General features: G+C 32.4%; 1 protein-coding gene across 6 annotated transcripts in view; it reads right to left on the bottom strand.

Annotated features, from left to right (window-relative positions):
* Positions 1-362: 362 nt before the first annotated feature.
* fam219aa (family with sequence similarity 219 member Aa) overlaps positions 363-20,306 on the bottom strand; it is a 35,850-nt gene continuing 15,906 nt past the window's right edge. Inside the window, exons 2-7 of one of the 6 annotated variants that reach the window (XR_015519565.1) lie at positions 18,496-18,595; positions 14,295-14,397; positions 12,206-12,286; positions 8,358-8,412; positions 3,216-6,912; positions 363-2,975 (exon numbers count right to left, since the gene is read on the bottom strand). Coding sequence is in view for 2 of the 6 variants with exons in the window: in NM_001003591.1 (NP_001003591.1) it covers positions 6,754-6,912; positions 8,358-8,412; positions 12,206-12,286; positions 14,295-14,397; positions 18,496-18,598 (501 nt within the window). In the remaining 4 variants the exon portion in view is untranslated. 6 annotated transcript variants of the gene reach the window in all.

Consider the following 20,306-nt stretch of genomic DNA (forward strand, 5'->3'; position numbering starts at 1 on the left):
GATAGGGTGGTCAACTTGAACTTAAAGAAACAAATGCAGTGAGGTGATGTCATGGTGTAAACCAATTCAGAAATAATCTGACTACAACCACACAAAATATATACATTTAAATATTTTCTACAGCCCTTATGGTTTAAAAGTTATTAAAATAAACATATTGTGCAAATCTACCCAGTTGGTGGCGCTACAGGGTTTGGGTCAGCAACTTCAAATTTGCTGCGTTTAATTTTAAGACTCTTCTCTATCTGTACGCTAAATTTCATAACTCTCCGCCAAATTTTTCAATGGGCTGCTACAGTAGAAAAAGCAGTCATTTTTCTGTCGACATACCAAACGCATAAAAACTCACAGGACAACAGTGCTCCAATTGTATATTTCAGCTGTATTTACTGATATGATTCACTACACGGAACAACAAACATTGTTAAATACTGGTATGGAAACTGCTCACGCTTTACAATCATACTCAGCAACAGAAGGGGAGAGAATTCAGAAAAAGAAAATGAACCAAAAATAGTTGAAAAAGTCATGTGTATCAATAAATTAAAAACATAGCACTGGCAATAAATAACATGACCCACTGTATAGCTTGACTTAAGGCATACTCTACTTCAGTGTAGTAACAGAGAGTGTTGAACCAAAGCAGAGACACAAAGGGATTACAGACATCTTCATTCATCACTTCATCACGTCAGTCTTATGGCACGTCAATATATATGTACCATGACAGCTTAAAATGGCAGACAAGGGGCTTTTTATCCCATTTTTTATGGTGAGCTCACAGAACAGGCATTTTGCAGGTTATATTGCTACGCTAAGGGCTAAACCATAATGGCAATTATTTTCCCTCAAATAAAATAAACAATGGCATCGGTAAACTGCGTAACACTAGCAAAGTATAATGAATAGACCTTGACATGGCAGCGTAGTATAAAACATTTGCCTGCACATTAATAAAGTAATACAGCAAGATTTTGGAGATATGCGTTGTGTTTTGTATCGACGAATAAAGAGTAAAAATCTAATGTTTTGAAAGAGTATAAGTGATATGCCAGCCTGATCTCACGATGAAAACATAACTATTTTACGCTTAGTCCGTTTAGTGGCTAACTCGTACTAATTCGTACGAGTTCAGTCATATAAAATTTGTATGATTTTAAAAAGGAGGTGTGGCACCAAACCCCACCCTAAACCCAAGCATCATTGGGGGATAAGCAAGTCGTACAGAATTGTATGAATGAGATTGTACAGTTTCATACGAATTAGCTACTAAAAGTTACGAATTGCCGTGAGAGTGTGTTGGATATGCTGATCAACAATGTTGAATATTTTAAAAGCTTGAATTTGATTCCACACATTTGTCCCAAAAATTTGGGGCAAAATTTTTTTTAAATGTTTTCAAATTTCTTCTATGGTAACCAAGGTGGATTTTATAGGTTCGAAAATAAATTAAATTAAATTAAATTAAAATGATCTAGTTTTGTGTATAGTGTTGTATAAGTTAAAAACGGTAATATTGTGAAATATTATTATATTTTAGACAAGTAAGGTTATTTAAATGTCTGATATGGTAATCAAGGCTGATTTTATTGGATCGAAAATACACAAAAAAGCTACTATTTAAAATGATCTAGTTTTGTATATTCTGTAGTATAAATAAAAACAGTAATATGGTGAAATATTATTAAAGTTTAGACATTTAAAGTTGTTTAAATGTCTCACATGGTAGCCCAGGCAGATTTTATTGGATCAAAATTTGTAAAAATGCAAATATTTAAAAAGATATTCTGTATATTGCGTTGTAAATTTAAAAACGGTAATATTGTGGAATTTGCAGATTTAAAGTTATTTAAATGTCATGTGATTCTATTTACTTTTATCTAAAAGTAAAGTCGTTTTCATGAAGGAAATTTTATAAAAGAGTCCAATTGAACCAAACTGATTCAAATAATTGAAGGAAAAATGGTTCTATGGTTCTATTAAGAGCACAAACCTGAGTGCTAATTTGGACTGATGATGGCACTAGATGTATTTAGTTATAGACAATAAAAATGCTGTGTTCAATGTTCAGACTGTTCTCTATCTCTCTGCCAAATTTCATATATTTAAACCATCCAGCCCTATGGTATGGTGGCCCCCAAGACTCATTTCCCCTTCTTCAAATTGTTTAGTTTTTCTTCACTACATACTCAAGTCTTGCAGGATTAGAAACTTTAAATACGAAAAGCATTAAAAAAATAATAATAATAAATCATTTGTCACATTCTAAAAGTTTTCCCTCAGTTTTATTCATCATGATGCTGAATAAGAACCCTAAATGTATGTAATATAGTGTACAAAACGTGAAATATTAGATTATTATACCACTGTATTGTGATTTGCATTTAGACATTCTCGTACTTTACTATTGTATGGCGCTCTATGCATTTAATAATGGCTGACAATGGTTGCTACGCACATTGAAGACAATAAGGTGCTCTTGAAGTTTTACAAAAACAACATTCGACAAACAGAAAAAGGAACGGTACGATCTTTAAATGAGTTTAAGGATGAATAACAGATGTTATATTAGGCATTGACTCAAAGAGCTGAGATTAATTTAGATTTTTGTTTAAAAAAAGGCATCAAACTGTAGCAATACAGCAAACACAGACTATCCTGTTCTTCAACATCTCACAAAATGCTACTGCACTTAAAAGACGAGAGCATTAAGAGTAAAACTGATTTCTGTCGTCATTTAGAGTGCTGGAAATAGAGTTTTTACACCGCATTTTATGCATTTTGGCACAAATTGGATGATCACAATCTATAGCCTTGTTATCTTGTTATTGATGTCAATGATATATCCGGCAGCTGTTATTAGAGCAGTGGTGAAAAACAGAGAAATCAATTCTGTATCGATTCTAAGATTTTCAACATGTCACTGTTTTTCCTTGAATTGATTCTGAGCTCAGTCTTTAACAGCAGATGGCGCTCTATGCTTTACTAACAGCCGTACTCGGCTTGCCTCCAATTCTCTACAAATACACATTGAAGCTAAAATAATCAGCAATAAAGTTAGGAAAGTACCAGAAATTTACAAGAGTGCTAATAGTGAACTGTGACAAATCGTAACTTGCAGAAAGCACAAGCGCTCTTCATTGTAATTGTTTGAGTCTATGATTAAAAAAGTAGCCCAGAGCGCCATCTGCTGTTTCAATTGTGACTGCCGATGCTTTTTTTTTTTTTTTTTCATCAGAATTTTGGAGCAATTCGAGCTCTAGCTGCTATCATATTCAAGTAAATCAAAGAAAACTTCGTTCTCCTGCCAACACATTGCAACTTCTCTCAAAACAACTCACAATAATTAAATGTGAAGAAGACTGTACCGAATAATCCTCAATGTATTGTGTAGAGTTACATTTCTATACTCATAAAATTATTTTAGCTGCTTGTTCAAGCTACTTATCTAAAATGAGCTGAATCAACACAATTCCTGAGTTGTTTTTTGACAACTTAATTGTTTTATGTTCAATCTACTTACATTTGTAAAAACATTTAAGTTTACTTAAATAATGTGTTGGGGCAACATGAAGGAATTGTGTGGAACCCAGCATTTTTAACACTGTACACTGTAAAAAAAACAAGGTTCCACACAAATTTATTCATGTTGTCCCAACACAAACCAATTAAGCTAATTTAAGAAATTTAAGTGGATTCAACATGAACCAATTAAGTTGTTCCAAATAAATCTCAACGTGTCCTTTTAAAGTTAATTTAAAATAAGTAGTTTGAACAAGCAGAATTTAGTTTTTTTAAGTGTAGCGTATTCTCTTGAACTGATTTCAATTCCATTAGTGCAGTTGAACTGTGTTGGCTTTATGTGCAGCAACACTCAAATATAGTCTGAATTAACAATTACATCCTGTCACTATCATTGCAGACCAGTGTCCTCAGCACGGGTATCTCAAATAAAAGTGCTCATATTACAACCTAGACTCAATGGAAAGTGTACCTCAGCCTTCATTTTTGCAAAATTTAAAATATTTTGCTCTGGGTATGTTTCATTGCACGTTTAAGGTGGCAAATCAACTAGAGGGCGCCATCTACATTTTTGCAAATTTGAATTACGTTAGGGGCGGCACACTGGCTCATCGATGGGCATTGTCGTCTCACAGCAAGAAGGTTACCAGTTTGAGTTCCGGCTGGGCCAGTTGACATTTCTGTGTGGAGTTTGCATGTTCTCCCAAGGTTCGTGTGGGTTTTCTCCGGGTGCTCCGGTTTCCCCCACAAATCCAATGACATGACATTCACCTATAAACAAAATTGGCTGTAGTGTATGAGTGTGAATGTTAGAGTGTATGGATGTTTACATTGGTGTGGCTGGAAGGGCATCCGCTGCATATGCTGGAATAGTTCGCAGTTCATTCCACAATGGCAACCCCTAATATATAATGGAATTAGCCAAAGCAACATGAATGAATGAATAAATGAAATATGTTATTTAGGGTAGGCTTTACTGTATATTTCAGATACACATTCTTCTTTTACATGTCAACAGGACAGCAGGGCTTGTGCAGATCACTAGACTAGCATATCACTGACCCAACCAATAGTGTTTTCAAAAGCAAACGTAAGAGAAAAATTGCACTGCGACCAGGTAGTTTTACCTTAATTTTACTTTGCTTTCATCTCTTTTGTGGAACTGTTTCACCGAACGCAGACCCAAACGCTTTGCATCACAAGTATATTGTACAACGTGAGCTACCGAAGAAACGTTTTTGACGGCAAATCATAAGACACCGTTAAGTTGATTTGTGGTATTTATTTGATATATTTAAATAATCATTAGTGTGAAATGGAACAGAAGTTTTAAATTGATTTTACCTAGTTTCACAAAAAATGTAGGCCGCCGCAGATATTTTCAATGAGCCTGTGTTGCCATATTTTGCTTTCAAAATATGTGTTCAATGTAATAATTTGTGAGGGTAAACAAAAAAGTGCATGATATATGAAGTTATTGTCTTTCAAAAGAGCCAACAAGTCTGAACTGCATAAAATGAGTCTTCAGTAACTCCAGTCTGACTTGCAGTACAAACTTAAATAGGTTTTGTAACAAATGTCCATAAAGCCAGCCTATTATCTTCACTTGCAAACAATGTCTAATTTGAAATCAAATGCTGTATTTGTAGATGAGACCTGGAGTAGTTTGGTGTTGAGTTGTCGATTTTGTTCACTGTGCCTTGAAAGCAAATCTACTCTGCATGGAAAAGGACGAGGGCTTGAAGTGATATAGTGGAACTGACTTCATTATGGTTCTCTGTTTACAAAAGCTGAGGAAGCCTCCGGAGCTGATATTCAGATGTGGTAATTTTTAACACTGGACATAAACGGTAGACCAATAACAACAGACTGGGACATTTGACCAATGAAATATAAGAAGAAGTGTTTAGAGATATAAGAACCAACCATTTCAGACACCGTGAGAAAAGATGTAATAGCCATTATGCAAACAATTCAAGTGTTTTTGACAGTGAGTGAACAAAAACCTATTAAAGGAAACCATTTAAAGCTAAATTAGGAACTTTTAAAGGAACAGTTCACCCTGAAAGGAAAATTTATATCATTTACTTACCCTCAAGTGCTTCATTTGTGTTCGGTAAACGGAAGAAACTCAAATAGGTTTGAAATGATGAAAGATAACGTCACAATGTTCATTTTTGGGTGAACTATCCCCTTTTAAAACAGCTCTTTTAAAGTATTCCCTTCATTAGTGTTCGCTACAAAGCTACTGGTAATATATTTAAAATATACATTCTAAAGTTACATAATGTGACTAAGAAATTTGCCTCAACACTCCCTTTTGTTAGAAAACACACACTTCTGTCCTAATATAATCAGAAACCATCAAAAATTAATTTCATAAAGCACAGATGCGCTAAATAGAATCCACTGTTTTCCTACATCACACAATGCTTTGTGTGAATTACAAAAGTAACTTTGATGAAACTGTAAACAATCAGTGAAGTGTTAAAAACCAAAAGAGATTCAACAAGGTCTCATTAGTCTTTCTGCGGCGATATTACAGACGTGTTAAATATTATTTTACCAAATGGAATATGATTGGAAGGAACAGATTTCCTAAAATTACATTAAAATACCAAGCGTAATGCTATTTTCATGATAAATAAAAAAAGTATAAAGGTATCCGTCCCTTTCGTTCAGTTTTCACCATTTTATTATTCGAAGAGATATGATATTGTAAATGCAACCCGTAATTTAAAGGTAAATTAAAGTATTTAAACAAAATGTGAATTTTCTTTCATAATCATATTTTAAAAATTACTTTAAATAAAAATAACACATAAAAAGGGGAACAATTTTAACGATTTAGGGGTCTTTTTCTTACTTCGAACCAAAAAAAACAATGGTACTGAGGAACCTGTAGTGTGAAATGTTCATTTTTTGTTCAGTTTTTGAAATACTCGAGCAGCTGTTTTCTTCTGATGTTGCACCATGCATTTATATACACTTCAATGCTTCTTACATCTATACATACCTAAATCTAGCGCCCTCTGGTGGAAATATAAAGACTAGCGTCCTACCATAGGAGGAACCATTAACTGTTACATATACTTCCCGTTCGTTATTATTTTTTTCCCTATTTGATATTAATTATAATACACTCATTCTACTGTTCTCAAGTTCTTTAGTAGTTAATCTATGCGGAGGGTTCAAGCTGGACTCTCAGGTCAGGACAGGAGGAGGGTTTGGTTACTGAATTTGACAGGCTGTGGAGGAAGTGGCTTGGCAGCACATGCAGGTGGGGTTCACAGATTTGGGGGGAATGAGGTCCAGGTCTTCATCATCCGGTATTTCATCCAACCGGTAGCCGTCCTTCAGAAGCTGGATGTTTAAGTCTTGGTTTATTTGCTGTGGCAAAAGAGAAGGAATAAGCAAATTTGTTAGCTATTTAAGAATATATATTATCATAAAAATAATAATAAGTATCATTAAGTAAATATATATTAATGATAATAAGGTTATAATAATCAAGAGAAATGTCCCTCTCATTGACTTTTCACAACAGATATGAATTATTTCCTAAAATAGAAATAGTAAAAAAAAATATTAGATTTAATTTTTTTAACAACAACAACAATAATAATAATAATAATTATTATTATTATTATTATTATAAATAAATTGTATAAAAAAGACAAAAAAGTTGCATTCTAAAACTAAATGAAATTAGATTAAATTTAGTTAAATAAAAAAGTAATATTATTCAGTAAATATTTTATTATATATTTTAGAAGATAATAATTAGATAACAATAATCAAGATAAATGTCTCTCTCATTCAGTTTTCACGACAGATATGGATTATTTATTAAAATAAAAATAGTTTTTAAAATCATTATATTTTATTATTCTTTTTAATAATAACAACAACAAATATAATAATAATAATAATAAAAATTATTATTATTATTCTGAATAAAATAACAATAATAATAATAATACATATTAGATTATTATTAAATAATGATAATAATAATAATAATTATTATTATTATTATTATAAATATAATAACAACAACAATAATAAATGTTATTATTATCATTGCTGGATGTTATTTTTATATTAAACTTAAATCTTTAAAAAGTATGTTTAGAAAAATGCCAAAAAAAGTTGCATTCTAAAACTAAATGAAATTAGATTAAATTTAGTTAAATAAAAAAGTAATATTATTCAGTAAATATTTTATTATATATTTTAGAAGATAATAATTAGATAACAATAATCAAGATAAATGTCTCTCTCATTCAGTTTTCACGACAGATATGGATTATTTATTAAAATAAAAATAGTTTTTAAAATCATTATATTTTATTATTCTTTTTAATAATAACAACAACAAATATAATAATAATAATAATAAAAATTATTATTATTATTCTGAATAAAATAACAATAATAATAATAATACATATTAGATTATTATTAAATAATGATAATAATAATAATAATTATTATTATTATTATTATAAATATAATAACAACAACAATAATAAATGTTATTATTATCATTGCTGGATGTTATTTTTATATTAAACTTAAATCTTTAAAAAGTATGTTTAGAAAAATGCCAAAAAAAGTTACATTCTAAAATTAAATTAAATTAAATTAAATTAAATTAAATTAAATTAAATTAAATTAAATTAAAAATGTTTTAGGATACTGTTTAAATGCCACTGAATTAGCAGTCATTTAAATACTTATCATAACTCTGTACAGTAGAGACCACGACATGGTAAGGGGTTCGAATAGTTTATTATTTAATGTATATATACCTGTTCCCTCAGACATCTCACCTCGGCTGAAGAATATCCAGATGATGAATATCTGGACATATCGAAGTCATCATCACTGAAAAAACAAGAAATAGCACACAGATCAGCAATAAAACTTCTGAAGAAATCACACTTATAAATGACGGAACATTTTTTACTTCTTTTTTTGTGGCTCAGTTTGATACAGCAAAGAATTATATTAAATACAGTCCCCAATTTCCAAAATATTTTTTTATATGTGATCTCCTATAACATTTCCAGTAATATTAGATAGATTTGATATAAAGATCTATTTAGTCAAAATAAAGCAAGAGAAAGAGAGAGAGAGAGAGAGAGAGAGAGAGAGAGAGAGAGAGAGGAACATTTTAGCTAGAAAAAAAAGTGATAACAGTGATAATCATATCTTTCTGTTGATTTCTACAGTAATTACAGGCTTGTTTTAATGAAGCAGAGCTCTCCAATAAACCAATGATATGTGTTGTAAGAGTGGAAGAAAACCAGTACAAGCCTGTGACGGACAGAACAGCCAAGCGTGTGACAGACAGTGGGTGTACAAACTAAATGTCAGGGAATGAGTGTTACATACAGCCTGGCTGAAATGGAAATAACAGACAGAGTGAGACAATGAAGGACGGGTGACCTAAAACATGACTTAATCTCCACTGAGGTCACAGAGATCCAGCTGGCAGCGCAGAAAGCATGAGGTTAACAGTCTGATCATCTGAAGCCAACAGCAAACACATTATTAGGATGAACACATACTGCGACATGTCTCATTACAGAAGGGTGGAGGACACACACACAAAAAAAACACACTCGGGACCGCGGTCAACAAAAACATGTTTTCTTGCTTCTTTCTAACAAAGAATGAAAAATCCTAGGGCTGGAAAGACATTTACAAAATAAATGCGGAATTGAGTTATAAGGTTAATGATGAATGAGTTTGCATTGAATGCTTAAGCCTCTTAATGTATTAAAAATCTGGATTTTCAAATAGCTTTTAAAAAATATTCGCAAAATAAGAGAAAAAAAATTATTGTAAGAGTTGAGTTCACCTCTTTTATGAAAAACTATGCAATTTTAATATATTTTACTTAAATATTCAAGATTAACATTGACTGAAATGCTTAATGATGGTTAATCTTTATTAATAGATCATATTCTTTAAGTTTTTTAATAAATTAATTAATTATACAAAGAAAATCTATCAGAGTTTACTCGGGAAATTTCTGAAAACTTTAAAAAAGTAAATAAAAACATTAAGAAAAGATTCTATTAACGATTACTTTTTTGTATTTTATTTTTTAAAAAATTTTTATTTAAATATGCTCACTATCTCTGCTGTTGTTCTCTGATGGACATTAATGTATATAATATCGTTAACATTTACTAAATAGTATATTTATATAAATACACAAATACATTATTTATTTATACACTAAAGACGCCTCTTATATGGAGAATGGAGTCACATGAATTGCTCAAGTGAGATTTTCACAGAGTGTAAAAATCTTAATGGTCCTGAGGGTCTCGTCGATCCAAACTAATCTTTATTTTGTATTTTCTATTGGATTCAATTTAGGTGACTGGCTAGGCCATTCTACAGCTTGATTTTCTGTCTCTGAAAGCATTTCTTTCGAGATTAACATTGACTGGAATGCTTAACGATGGTTAATCTGCATTAATAGATCATATTCGTTGAATTTTTAAATAAAATAATTAATTATACAAAGACAACCATATCAGAGTTTACTCAGAAAACATCTGAAAATTGTTTTTAAAAATAATAATAATAATAGAAAAATGAAAAACATTAAGAAAAGATTATAATATTACTGCATTTTTTAACAAAAACATTAATGTTTCTTAATCAGCAAATATCAGCATATAACAGAATTCTGAAGGATCATGATTTTTTAAGATCAGTAATGAATTCTGCACTGCAGGTTAGCACTTTTTTAAATTTTGTTGCGTTAGGAAATCTTGTTAATAATATCATTCACAATCTAAATAAAAAATAATTACAAAGAGGGTGACACTGTGGCGCAGTAGGTAGTGCTGTCGCCTCACAGCAAGAAGGTTGCTGGGTCGAGCCTCGGCTGGGTCAGCTGGCGTTTCTGTGTGGAGTTTGCATGTTCTCCCTGCGTTCGCGTGGGTTTCCTCCGGGTGCTCCGGTTTCCCCCACAGTCCAAAGACATGCATTACAGGTGAATTGGGTAGGCTAAATTGTCCGTAGAGTATGAGTGTGAATGAGTGTGTCCCAGAGATGGCTAGCGGTTGAAGGGTGTCCGCCGTGTAAAAATGTGCTGGATAAGTTGGCGGTTCATTCCGTTGTGGCGACCCCGAATCAATAAGTGGACTAAGCCGAAAAGAAAATTAATGAATTTCAAAGAGAAGCGTTCTGAATTCATAAATTAAAATCACTTACACCAAGAGGAATTGGATCTCCCTGTGTTTCTCTAATGTTTAATCCTTTATCTACAACATTGTGAAACATGGATTTTGAGTGTATAATAAAAAAACAATAATATGAAAATGTATTTTACCATGGTTTTAGTATGAATTAGCATGTTGCTAGCATGTTTTAGCATAAATTAGCATGTTGTTAGCTTGGTTCCAGTATAAATTAGCATGTCGCTAGCATGTTTCCAGTTTAAACTAGCATGTTGTTAGCATGAAATTAGTATGAATTAGCATGTTGCTAGTATGATTAGTATGTTTGTTAGCATGACTTGGTATGTCGTTAGTATGTTTCTAGTATGATTAGTATGTTAGTATGTTTGTTAGTATGTTTCCAGTATGTTTGTTAGTATGGATTAGTATATTGTTAATATGTCCAATGTAAAGTCAATGGCAATTTTTTACAAAAGAGGTCTATGGGACAATTGCTAATGTGCCATAAGTGGTTGCTAGGATGTGGCTAGTAAGTTGAAAGGTCATCAGTTGTTGGCAGTTTGGTAGTCTGAGGAAAATGAGCATAACCATAAGTATGTGTGACAGTCTGGTGCAAAGTTATGAGGTCATAAAATTTGGTCCAATGTTACGTCAATGGGACTTTTCATAATTTTCTGGGTCAGTTTTCTGAAAATCGTAAGTTTGATCAGTTGGAAAACAAATAGCAACCCGAGTCAGAGTAGTTTGGAGTTTTGGTGTTAGTTTGGTGGTTGTAGTATGAACGGTCTAGAAGGAGATGCATATAGAAATTAGAAGAAGAAGAAGACGGAAGAAGAACAATTTTATGTAGTATAACAGTATGTTGGATTTCTCAAGTCACCAAAATAAGAAACTTTTTAGTTAACCAAAAACATTCAATAGTACTGTATGTATCAAAGGGTTACATTTCAGGGTCAGACAATATAATTATATATATATATATATACAAAAAAACAGCATTTTGGACAATTCTGTATATAGTTAATGGTCTTTGCTGTGATGGATGAGAAAATTTTTGTAATGTCTGAAGTGAGACTTTTCAGCTTTTGCCAACATATATACATTATATGCAACAGCAAATGTTTATTCATTTAGCCAGAGCGTTGCGATCAAGAAAGCACATTCACTTGAAATCTTTTTTTCCCTTTGACAGTTTTTCACGCTTGTCAGAGGGCACCAGCTTTAGAGCTATTAAAATTAGCTGGTATTTTGTTTAAATGTCAGGTCTGTCAGGTCTTTTTTTTTACATGGAGATGGCTGGCATTGCATCTGTTAGAAAAGCGGCGCAAGCTTTAATTGGAGGATTTATTCCCATCTGGTTGCTTGTTGCATATTAATCTGTCAATTTAAATGAAATATTCTGTAATGTTCATAACAGATTTCTAGAGAAAGAATGACAGAATGAGTGAAGGTTTAATGTCTGATGAGTGTTTTACCTGTCTGTGTCCAGTGCTACAAGCGGCTTCTCATCTGGACTCTGGTCTAAGGATGAATAGCCTTTATTAGGGACAACCAACCTGGAATAGGAGTAGAAGAAAATCAGTAAAATTTTGATTTATATTTACATATGTTCATTATCTCTGCTGTTGTTCTCTGATGGACGGTAATGTATCCGGGTTTCTGCAGGTTTCACCAAATCAAGTTTAAGACTTTTAAAGACCCTTTCAAATCCAATATGAAAGAGATTTTAGACTTATACGAGGCTAAACACTAAGGGTTACTAATTTTTTGTAATGGCCTGGTTGGACCAATGGAATTCGAAAAAACAAATGTAGTAATTTCCTAACCACATATTTTAATGTGTGAAAACAAGAAAACGTTAGTTGTATAGACTTTTTTGAACATAATGTTTCTTTTTTTATAACAAGTTTAACATTGTTAAAAAAACATTATTTTATTATGAAGAAAACTACAGAAATAATAAAACATTTGTTGGCTTTTGCTCCAAATGAATTCAGAATAACTCCTAATTGTTTTAATTTAATAATAAAAAAACGCTGTTGTGAAATAAACATCTCTTTGCAATATAAACGTATACATAGATAGATTAGATAGATCTATATTAGATATATTAGATAGATTGTTATTGATTGAATGGATGTCGGCCCAATTGGGAAACTTTACTTCAACAACTTTTAAAATTAAGTACTGTTAAAAATGATTTAAGACCTACAACACAATTTTCTGTGAATTTAAGACTTTTAAAGGCCTAAAAATTATTTTTCTAAATTTAAGACATTTTAAGACACCCTGTGTATATAATATTCTTAATATTTACTATTAATAAATAACACGTGCATAAGTACACTGTCTTTGATTTTTTTTTTTCATTCTATTTCTTTGTGAATATAGACAAGCTATTTTAAAATAATGTGGTCACCCAACATCTTGAGGAATTGAAAGGTAACAAGTTTAAATTCAAATTAATAAATTGTTATTATTCAAATTATTAAATTAATAAAGAGTAGCAAAAAAAATTGCAAACCACAAAAATGTTACTAAATTTTTTTGAGATTGTTTTTATTTTCTTGATTTGTCCGTATTAAAACTTTATTTAATATTTTTTACCTAAATAAAACCTAGCCAAAATAAAACAAATAAGACTTTCTCCAGAAGTGAAAAACGTATGAAATACAGAGAAAATTCCTTAATCTGTTAAACATAATTTAGGAAATATTTGAAAAAGAAAAGAAAATTCACAGGAGGTCTAATAATGTTGTGTATTTATTATATATTTTATATTTTATAATTTATTATTTATTATAATATTTATTTTCACATTTATATATAAACTTGTATATATAAACTACTATTAAATTAATTTAGTATTAAATGTAATTTTAACATTTCCCAAACCATTAAGCACTAGGTCTACGCTGGCAAGTGAAATGAATGAAATAAGATGCATGGTTGAATTTGACATCGGCCAGTCTTACAGCCAGACATCTTTTGTTCTTCCAGAGGGACAAAAGCTCAAGTTAATCTCTGGCCCTCAGGCTTTTCCAGTAAGCAGGCCTGTGTGCAGCTAATCTTCAGGCCTAAAGCTGGGCCCTGAAGCAGGCCTGCGGACAAGTCCTCGCATTTCTGCTAATCCTAAAAGGGCACCAGGGACCGAAGAGATGGCAGAAGACCTCAGAAGGACAGCAATAACACTAATTAACATTCACAGACTCTACAGCCTTCATTTAAAACTGCTGTTCATGAGATTAGATGTGGTTCATACAACTGGCACAAAGCACAGCTGCTAGAATTTTGACTAGGACCAATAGAAGGGAGCACATTACACTTATCTATCCGAACTATTTGTAGTCAGATAGACGGACGGAAAGACGGACAGACGAACGGAAGGAAGAAAGAAAGAAAGAAAGAAAGGAAGGAAGGAAGGAAGGAAGGAAGGAAGGAAGGAAGGAAGAAAGAAAGAAAGAAAGAAAGAAAGAAAGAAAGAAAGAAAGAAAGAAAGCAAGAAAGAAAGAAAGAAAGAAAGAAAGAAAGAAAGAAAGAAAGAAAGAAAGAAAGCAGTCTCACCTTGTTCTGGCCATAACATTATTTTTCTTGGGTTGCTGATTGACTGGACTACCCACAGTTCCATTCTTCACTGAGCCCTTCCTCGCAAGCTCTCGCTGTTTCTCTACAAAAATAAGAAATAAATAAATTTATACATAGGGGTTCCATTTAAAAATTAATGTCTCTCTGGATAAAATGAATGGCGCTTTTAGCTGTGATACCATCTATTGACTTGATAGAATGTCGATCATTCAAATGCAAGCAAATGCGATGGCTGCATCATTATAATATTTGAATACAGAATTGTGATTCATCCTTATTCTTCTGAGCATTTGCATACTGATTTCTTTCTAGCAGACGTCTGCAGTTGCAGTTACACTGGCTGTGTTCTTTGGATGTCAAATAAATACAATGTAAAAAAACACCAAAAAAATGTTGAGTAATAAACATTGAGTGTATAGTCTTATTAAAGCCAGACACAAAAAGTATAAAACTAATAGTAACCAATACATATTTATTTATATTAAGAATTGCAAACATGTTGTATATTAAAATTTTTCTAAAATTTTAAATGCTACTTTGCATACATTTCTACAAAAAAAATCTGAAAATGTCAGGTTCAAAAATAATCAGTTTTTGAAATATTAAAAGTTTTGACAGACAAGTTTTAATTTTAATTACTTTCGATGTGCTAAAACATTTTTAAATTATTTATTTTTTTAGATAAAAGCATACATACACACACGTTAAAACTGTAAAACAGAATAAAGTGTATAGGTCTAGATTGAAAATTGAAAGAAATCTATTATATATAACTTTATTATTTAATGCATAAAGTAGCCCATTTATAAAGTGTGTTAAATTGATCTGAAACTTTAAAATAATAATTATTTTTCTTATATATTTTTAAGAAATGCATCAGTAATGTGTGTTTTTGTCCATTTGTGAACGGAATGAAGAAAACGAAACTGAATACTAGCGTAAACAGGGCCTAAAATTTTATTTATTTATTTATTAACAATGAAATCGAAACTGTGAATCGATAAGAATCAAAATCAATGGGTATGGAAACCGATGACATTCTAACAACCCTAACAGCAGCACGTGTAAGTGAAAGGTATAGTGTGCATTGCATTTGTTTTTGTTTTGCTCCTTATTTACACAAATACTGCAAACAGCAAGAAAAACTGTGATGATTTGTACAAAATGATCATGTACATAATCAGGCACATTTTGTACGATCAAATTCCTCAGTAATAAACCTCAAAATATATAGATATGGATAAAACTGTGAAGTTTGGTGTACGTAAGTGCTGCTGAAATAAGTGGCTCAGTCCAAAGACATGCATTATAGGTGAATTGAATAAACTAAATTGACTGTAGTGTATGTGTGTGAATGATTGTGTATGGTTGCAGCTGGAAGGGCATCCGCTGTGTACAACATATGCTGGATAAGTTGGCGGTTCACTCCCCTGTGGTGACTCCTGAAGAATAAAGGAACTAAGCCGAAGGAAAATAAATGAATGAATGAAAAAACATAAAATCTCAAAATTGACAAGTCCATAAAATTTTTATTTTTGCCTGGAGTGTCTCTTAATATTCTCCACTGTGTGTGGTTCTCTGGCTGAAAAGTGTTTTTTCATGCGTGAAGTCTGAGCTTGACTCCTGCATGACTTCCATACACTGGCCTGTGTGCATGTGAGAGAGAGATTTCTCTGCGGTGTTATAAGTAATAAGGCTGTCAAAGAGAGGACTGTAAAGTGAAGTTTAATTAACAACAGCGACTGCTGTGTTTCAGGATGCCCTCGACATCTCTAAACAGAGTGTGGTGTAAGATACAGACGCAGGGCAGCAGAGAGAATGAAGAGAGGACAAAACGATAAGCAATGTTGTTTTTCTCCATTCTGCTGTTTCCTGAGGGAAATTAGACTATTAATCGTTTTTTAACAACCAGCTGAATGTTTATTAGTTATTCAAGCACTGAAGGGTTTTAGAGGGGAAACAAACAGGGGTTCAAACTTCAGGAGATTACATGGATTTTTATCTTCGCCCAAAATCAATTTGTTTTGCTGTATTTTATTGTTTTGTTCATTTGTTAAACCATAATAACATTGGTATAATCTGTTTAATGTTATGCTTTATTGTTAATTAAAACTATTAAAATCGTTTTCAGTAATTGAATGAAGCAGACAAATAAAGAGAAATATTACAGGAAAAACAAAAAAATCTACAACAAAATTGTTGTAATCATTATTAAAAGTGTTAAAATCATTATTAAAATTAAAATAAATTGAAACTAAATATGTAATAACATGTATGTACTAAAAATGGAATATTAACTAAATACTTTACTTAATAATACTTTGAAATAATACTTAAATATATTCAAGTATTAATTAATAAAAGTAGTAACTAAAAAATATATTAATATTATTTTTTAAAAATATTAATATTATAACAGTACATAAATAGGCTGTTTTTTTTTTCAAATAAGAGAATGCAGTTAATAACTCAAAATGTCCTTCTAATAATAGATAAATAAATATACTACAATAATAATTGTGTAATAAATTATTACAATAATGATTAACTTATAACCACTGACACAAATATTATTCTTCAATTAAAATAATTTATATATATATATATATATATATATATATATATATATATATATATATATATATATATATATATATATATATATATATATATATATATTTCAAAACGTTTTTCATTTTTAAATATTTCCCAAATGGTGTTTAACAGAGCAGGGAAATTTTCAAAGTCATTCATTCATTCATTTTCTTTTCGGCTTAGTCCCTTTATTAATGCAGGGTCGCCACAGCGGAATGAACCGCCAACTTATCCAGCACGTTTTATGCAGCTGTAGCCCTTACAGCCGCAACCCAACACTGGGAAACATCCACATACACTCATTCACTACGTACAATTTAGCCTACCCAATTCACCTGTACCACATGTCTTTGGACTGTGGGGGAAATCGGAGCACCCGGAGGAAACCCACGCAAATGCAGGGAAAACATGAAAACTCTACACAGAAACGCCTACTGACCCAGCCAAGGCTCGAAGCAGGGACCTTCTTGGTGTAAGGCGACAGCACTACCTACTGCGCCACTGCGTCAACAATTTTCACAGTATGTCTGATGATATTTTTTCTTCTGGAGAAAGTCTTTTTTGTTTTATTTCAGCTAGAATAAAAGCAGTTTTAAATTTTTTTTAAAACCATTTTAAGGTCAAAATTATTATCCCCTTTAAGCTATTTTTTTTTTCAATAGCCTACAGAACAAACCATCCTTATACAAGAACTTGCCTAACTACCTTATCCTGCCTACTTATTCTGACTTCAACTGTATATTCCAACAGATGGATTACTATTAAGGTTTTTTTTTTTATCTGACCAATTACGGATGATTTTTTTTTTTCAAAATTTTAATTGTTTAATAATTTAACAGTACTATCAATTTACACATTTATACATCCTTTTAACAGCCCCTTTCCCCTGCCCTCCCCAACAGCATCAGTAACATTATTTAGATGCTACTATCATTAACTCAGTAAATACATAAATAAATATAAACAATACATAAAAATCAGTAATAATACGTAAATAAATAAAATAATTACACTTTTAGCGTTCGTCTCACCCCAGTGACCTTATTCATCCTCCAGAAATGCCAATTAATCTACTCTGATAAACATCCATTTTATCAAATAATCTATATGTCATTTTTTCATATGCTGCCACCTTTCCCAATTCCATAACCCATTCTTGAAATGATGGTGGACCAGCTAAATGCTATCCCCTCATAATGATCTGTCTTCCAATCATAATACTTATTTAAACCCACTGAGGAATGGTTTTATAAATTACTTTTGTCCTTTTGCTTTAGACTTAAATCCCCTCAGCCCTAAAAACTCCACAACTGCATTCAAAAATCCCATAGTTCCATTTTCTGAGAGAACCATTAAGACCAAAAGACTCATTTAAATTCTTCTTATCGAAAACTACGGCCATCTATTTTACACAGCCTGAACCTGTTAATCGCTTCTGAGCTTCCAAACCCGATTATGCTTCACAATCACAGTATCAGTGGGAAAATCAATACAGCCTTCTTTTTTAACACTCAAATGGACATATTTCACTAATGACGACATGGCACATTAGCCCGATTACTGGCTGAACGGGAAAGTGCTTTACCTATCTTGACTTGTAGTGGGGAAGGCTTGTAGTTGATGGCGACCGACTCTGGTTCTCTCGGAGCCGTTTCATTCTCGATAGTGGACGTCTCTGCAGGGTCCTGCTGACAAAAAACACATTCATAGTTATCAGCCATATAGACTCTAAATTCCAGAGCTGCACAATATATTGTTTGAGCTTCAATAATCCTCAATATAGCCATACCGCAGGATCTGCAATGTCAAGTTAGGATTATAATTAACCAGCAACCACAGTACAGTTCAGAACGTGCTTTGTAGAGTCAAGTTTAACCCTAATATAATAGTGTGAAAGATTTTTATGTATTGTATTGATATTATATGCATTATTTAATGTCAGTTTCTTCATGGCAAATACAAGCAAAATAATATAAATATAGTCCATATATTCAAAGAAACAAACAGACAGCAAAAATCTGATTGGTAAACAACAGCATCTGGTGAGGAAGGGCTTTTATCAAGCGTTGTTGATTCTACTGGGGCTGGGTGAAATAACAGGAGTCAGCACAATGTCTCCACGCTGTCGCTGGAACTGGTCATTTTAATACATCTCTTTCATCTGCGTCTGAGGTTTGCTTTCACAGCTGTGCTCCAGCGAACTTATTGATTCTCAGTTCAGAGATAGATGTAGAGCCTACGCAGCAGAAAACTCCTGGCATACTGTAAAACAGCACAGATTAATCTATTCTACATGAGTAAACACATAAATAAAGCTGGCTTGCAATGAACAAGAATGATTCATTCAAATTATGTTAAATGTACATATATAGGGCTGGGCGATATGCAGTGATGGGAATTACGGCAATATAAGTAAGCAGCTATGGAAACTGCTGTCATTACAACAATTACCTCAATTTTATTATTGTTCGATTAAATCAATTTAGAATTTGAACATGATTTTGTGAGGCGGCACGGTGGCTAAGTGGTTAGCACTATTGCCTCACAGCAAGAAGGTCGTTGGTTCCCCCACAGTCCAAAGACATGCGCTACAGTAAATTGGGCAAGCAAAATTGGCCGTAGTGTATGAGTATGTGTGTAAATGCAAGAGTGTGTTTCCCAGTACTAAGGTGTGGCTGGAAGGGCATCCACTGTGTAAAACATATGCTGGTATAGTTGGCGGTTCATTACGCTGTGGTGACCCCTGATTAAGCCAAAGGAAAATGAATGAATGAATATGATTTTGTTAAGCTGTCAATGAACAAGAATGATGTATTCAAATTATGTTAAATGTACATATATAGGGCTGGGCGATATGCAGTGATGGGAATTACGGCAATATAAGTAAGCAGCGTTACAAACGGTGATACTTTTTTCAGTAATCAAATGAATTACTGTTTCCCAGTTACAACGCCATTACCGTTACTTTGAAAAATGAAAACACTTCATCAAGCAGCATCTCTCTCAGCCATAGGACCTCTATTTCACTGGGGTGGGAGAGTGAGTGTGTGTGTGTGTGTTCGGGCAGGGGCGGGTCATATAACCAACTAGTGATGATGATTGTCTGTGAACGTAGTGATTGGTTAAGAGTACATTTCCATTGTTAGTCAATTAGAGGCAGAGTAGGGCGGATGTCCACATAAGCACACACACATTCAGTGATACACAACATTGACGTTTGAAAACTGGAAATATAAGCACTACTTTTCCCTCATTGAGGTAAAAGGCAAGATTGTTTATGTATCGCACAAACTTATGCCCAGAAAAAAAAAAAAGTCTTTCTGCGTCGATGACAAGTAATTTTAATCTAATGAAGCACCTCACATCGTCACGTCCCCACAAAAAGAGTGCAGGTGA

Source organism: Danio rerio, chromosome 21, assembly GCF_052040795.2.
Source record: "Danio rerio strain M-AB ecotype USA chromosome 21, GRCz13ab, whole genome shotgun sequence".
NCBI lineage: Eukaryota > Metazoa > Chordata > Actinopteri > Cypriniformes > Danionidae > Danio > Danio rerio.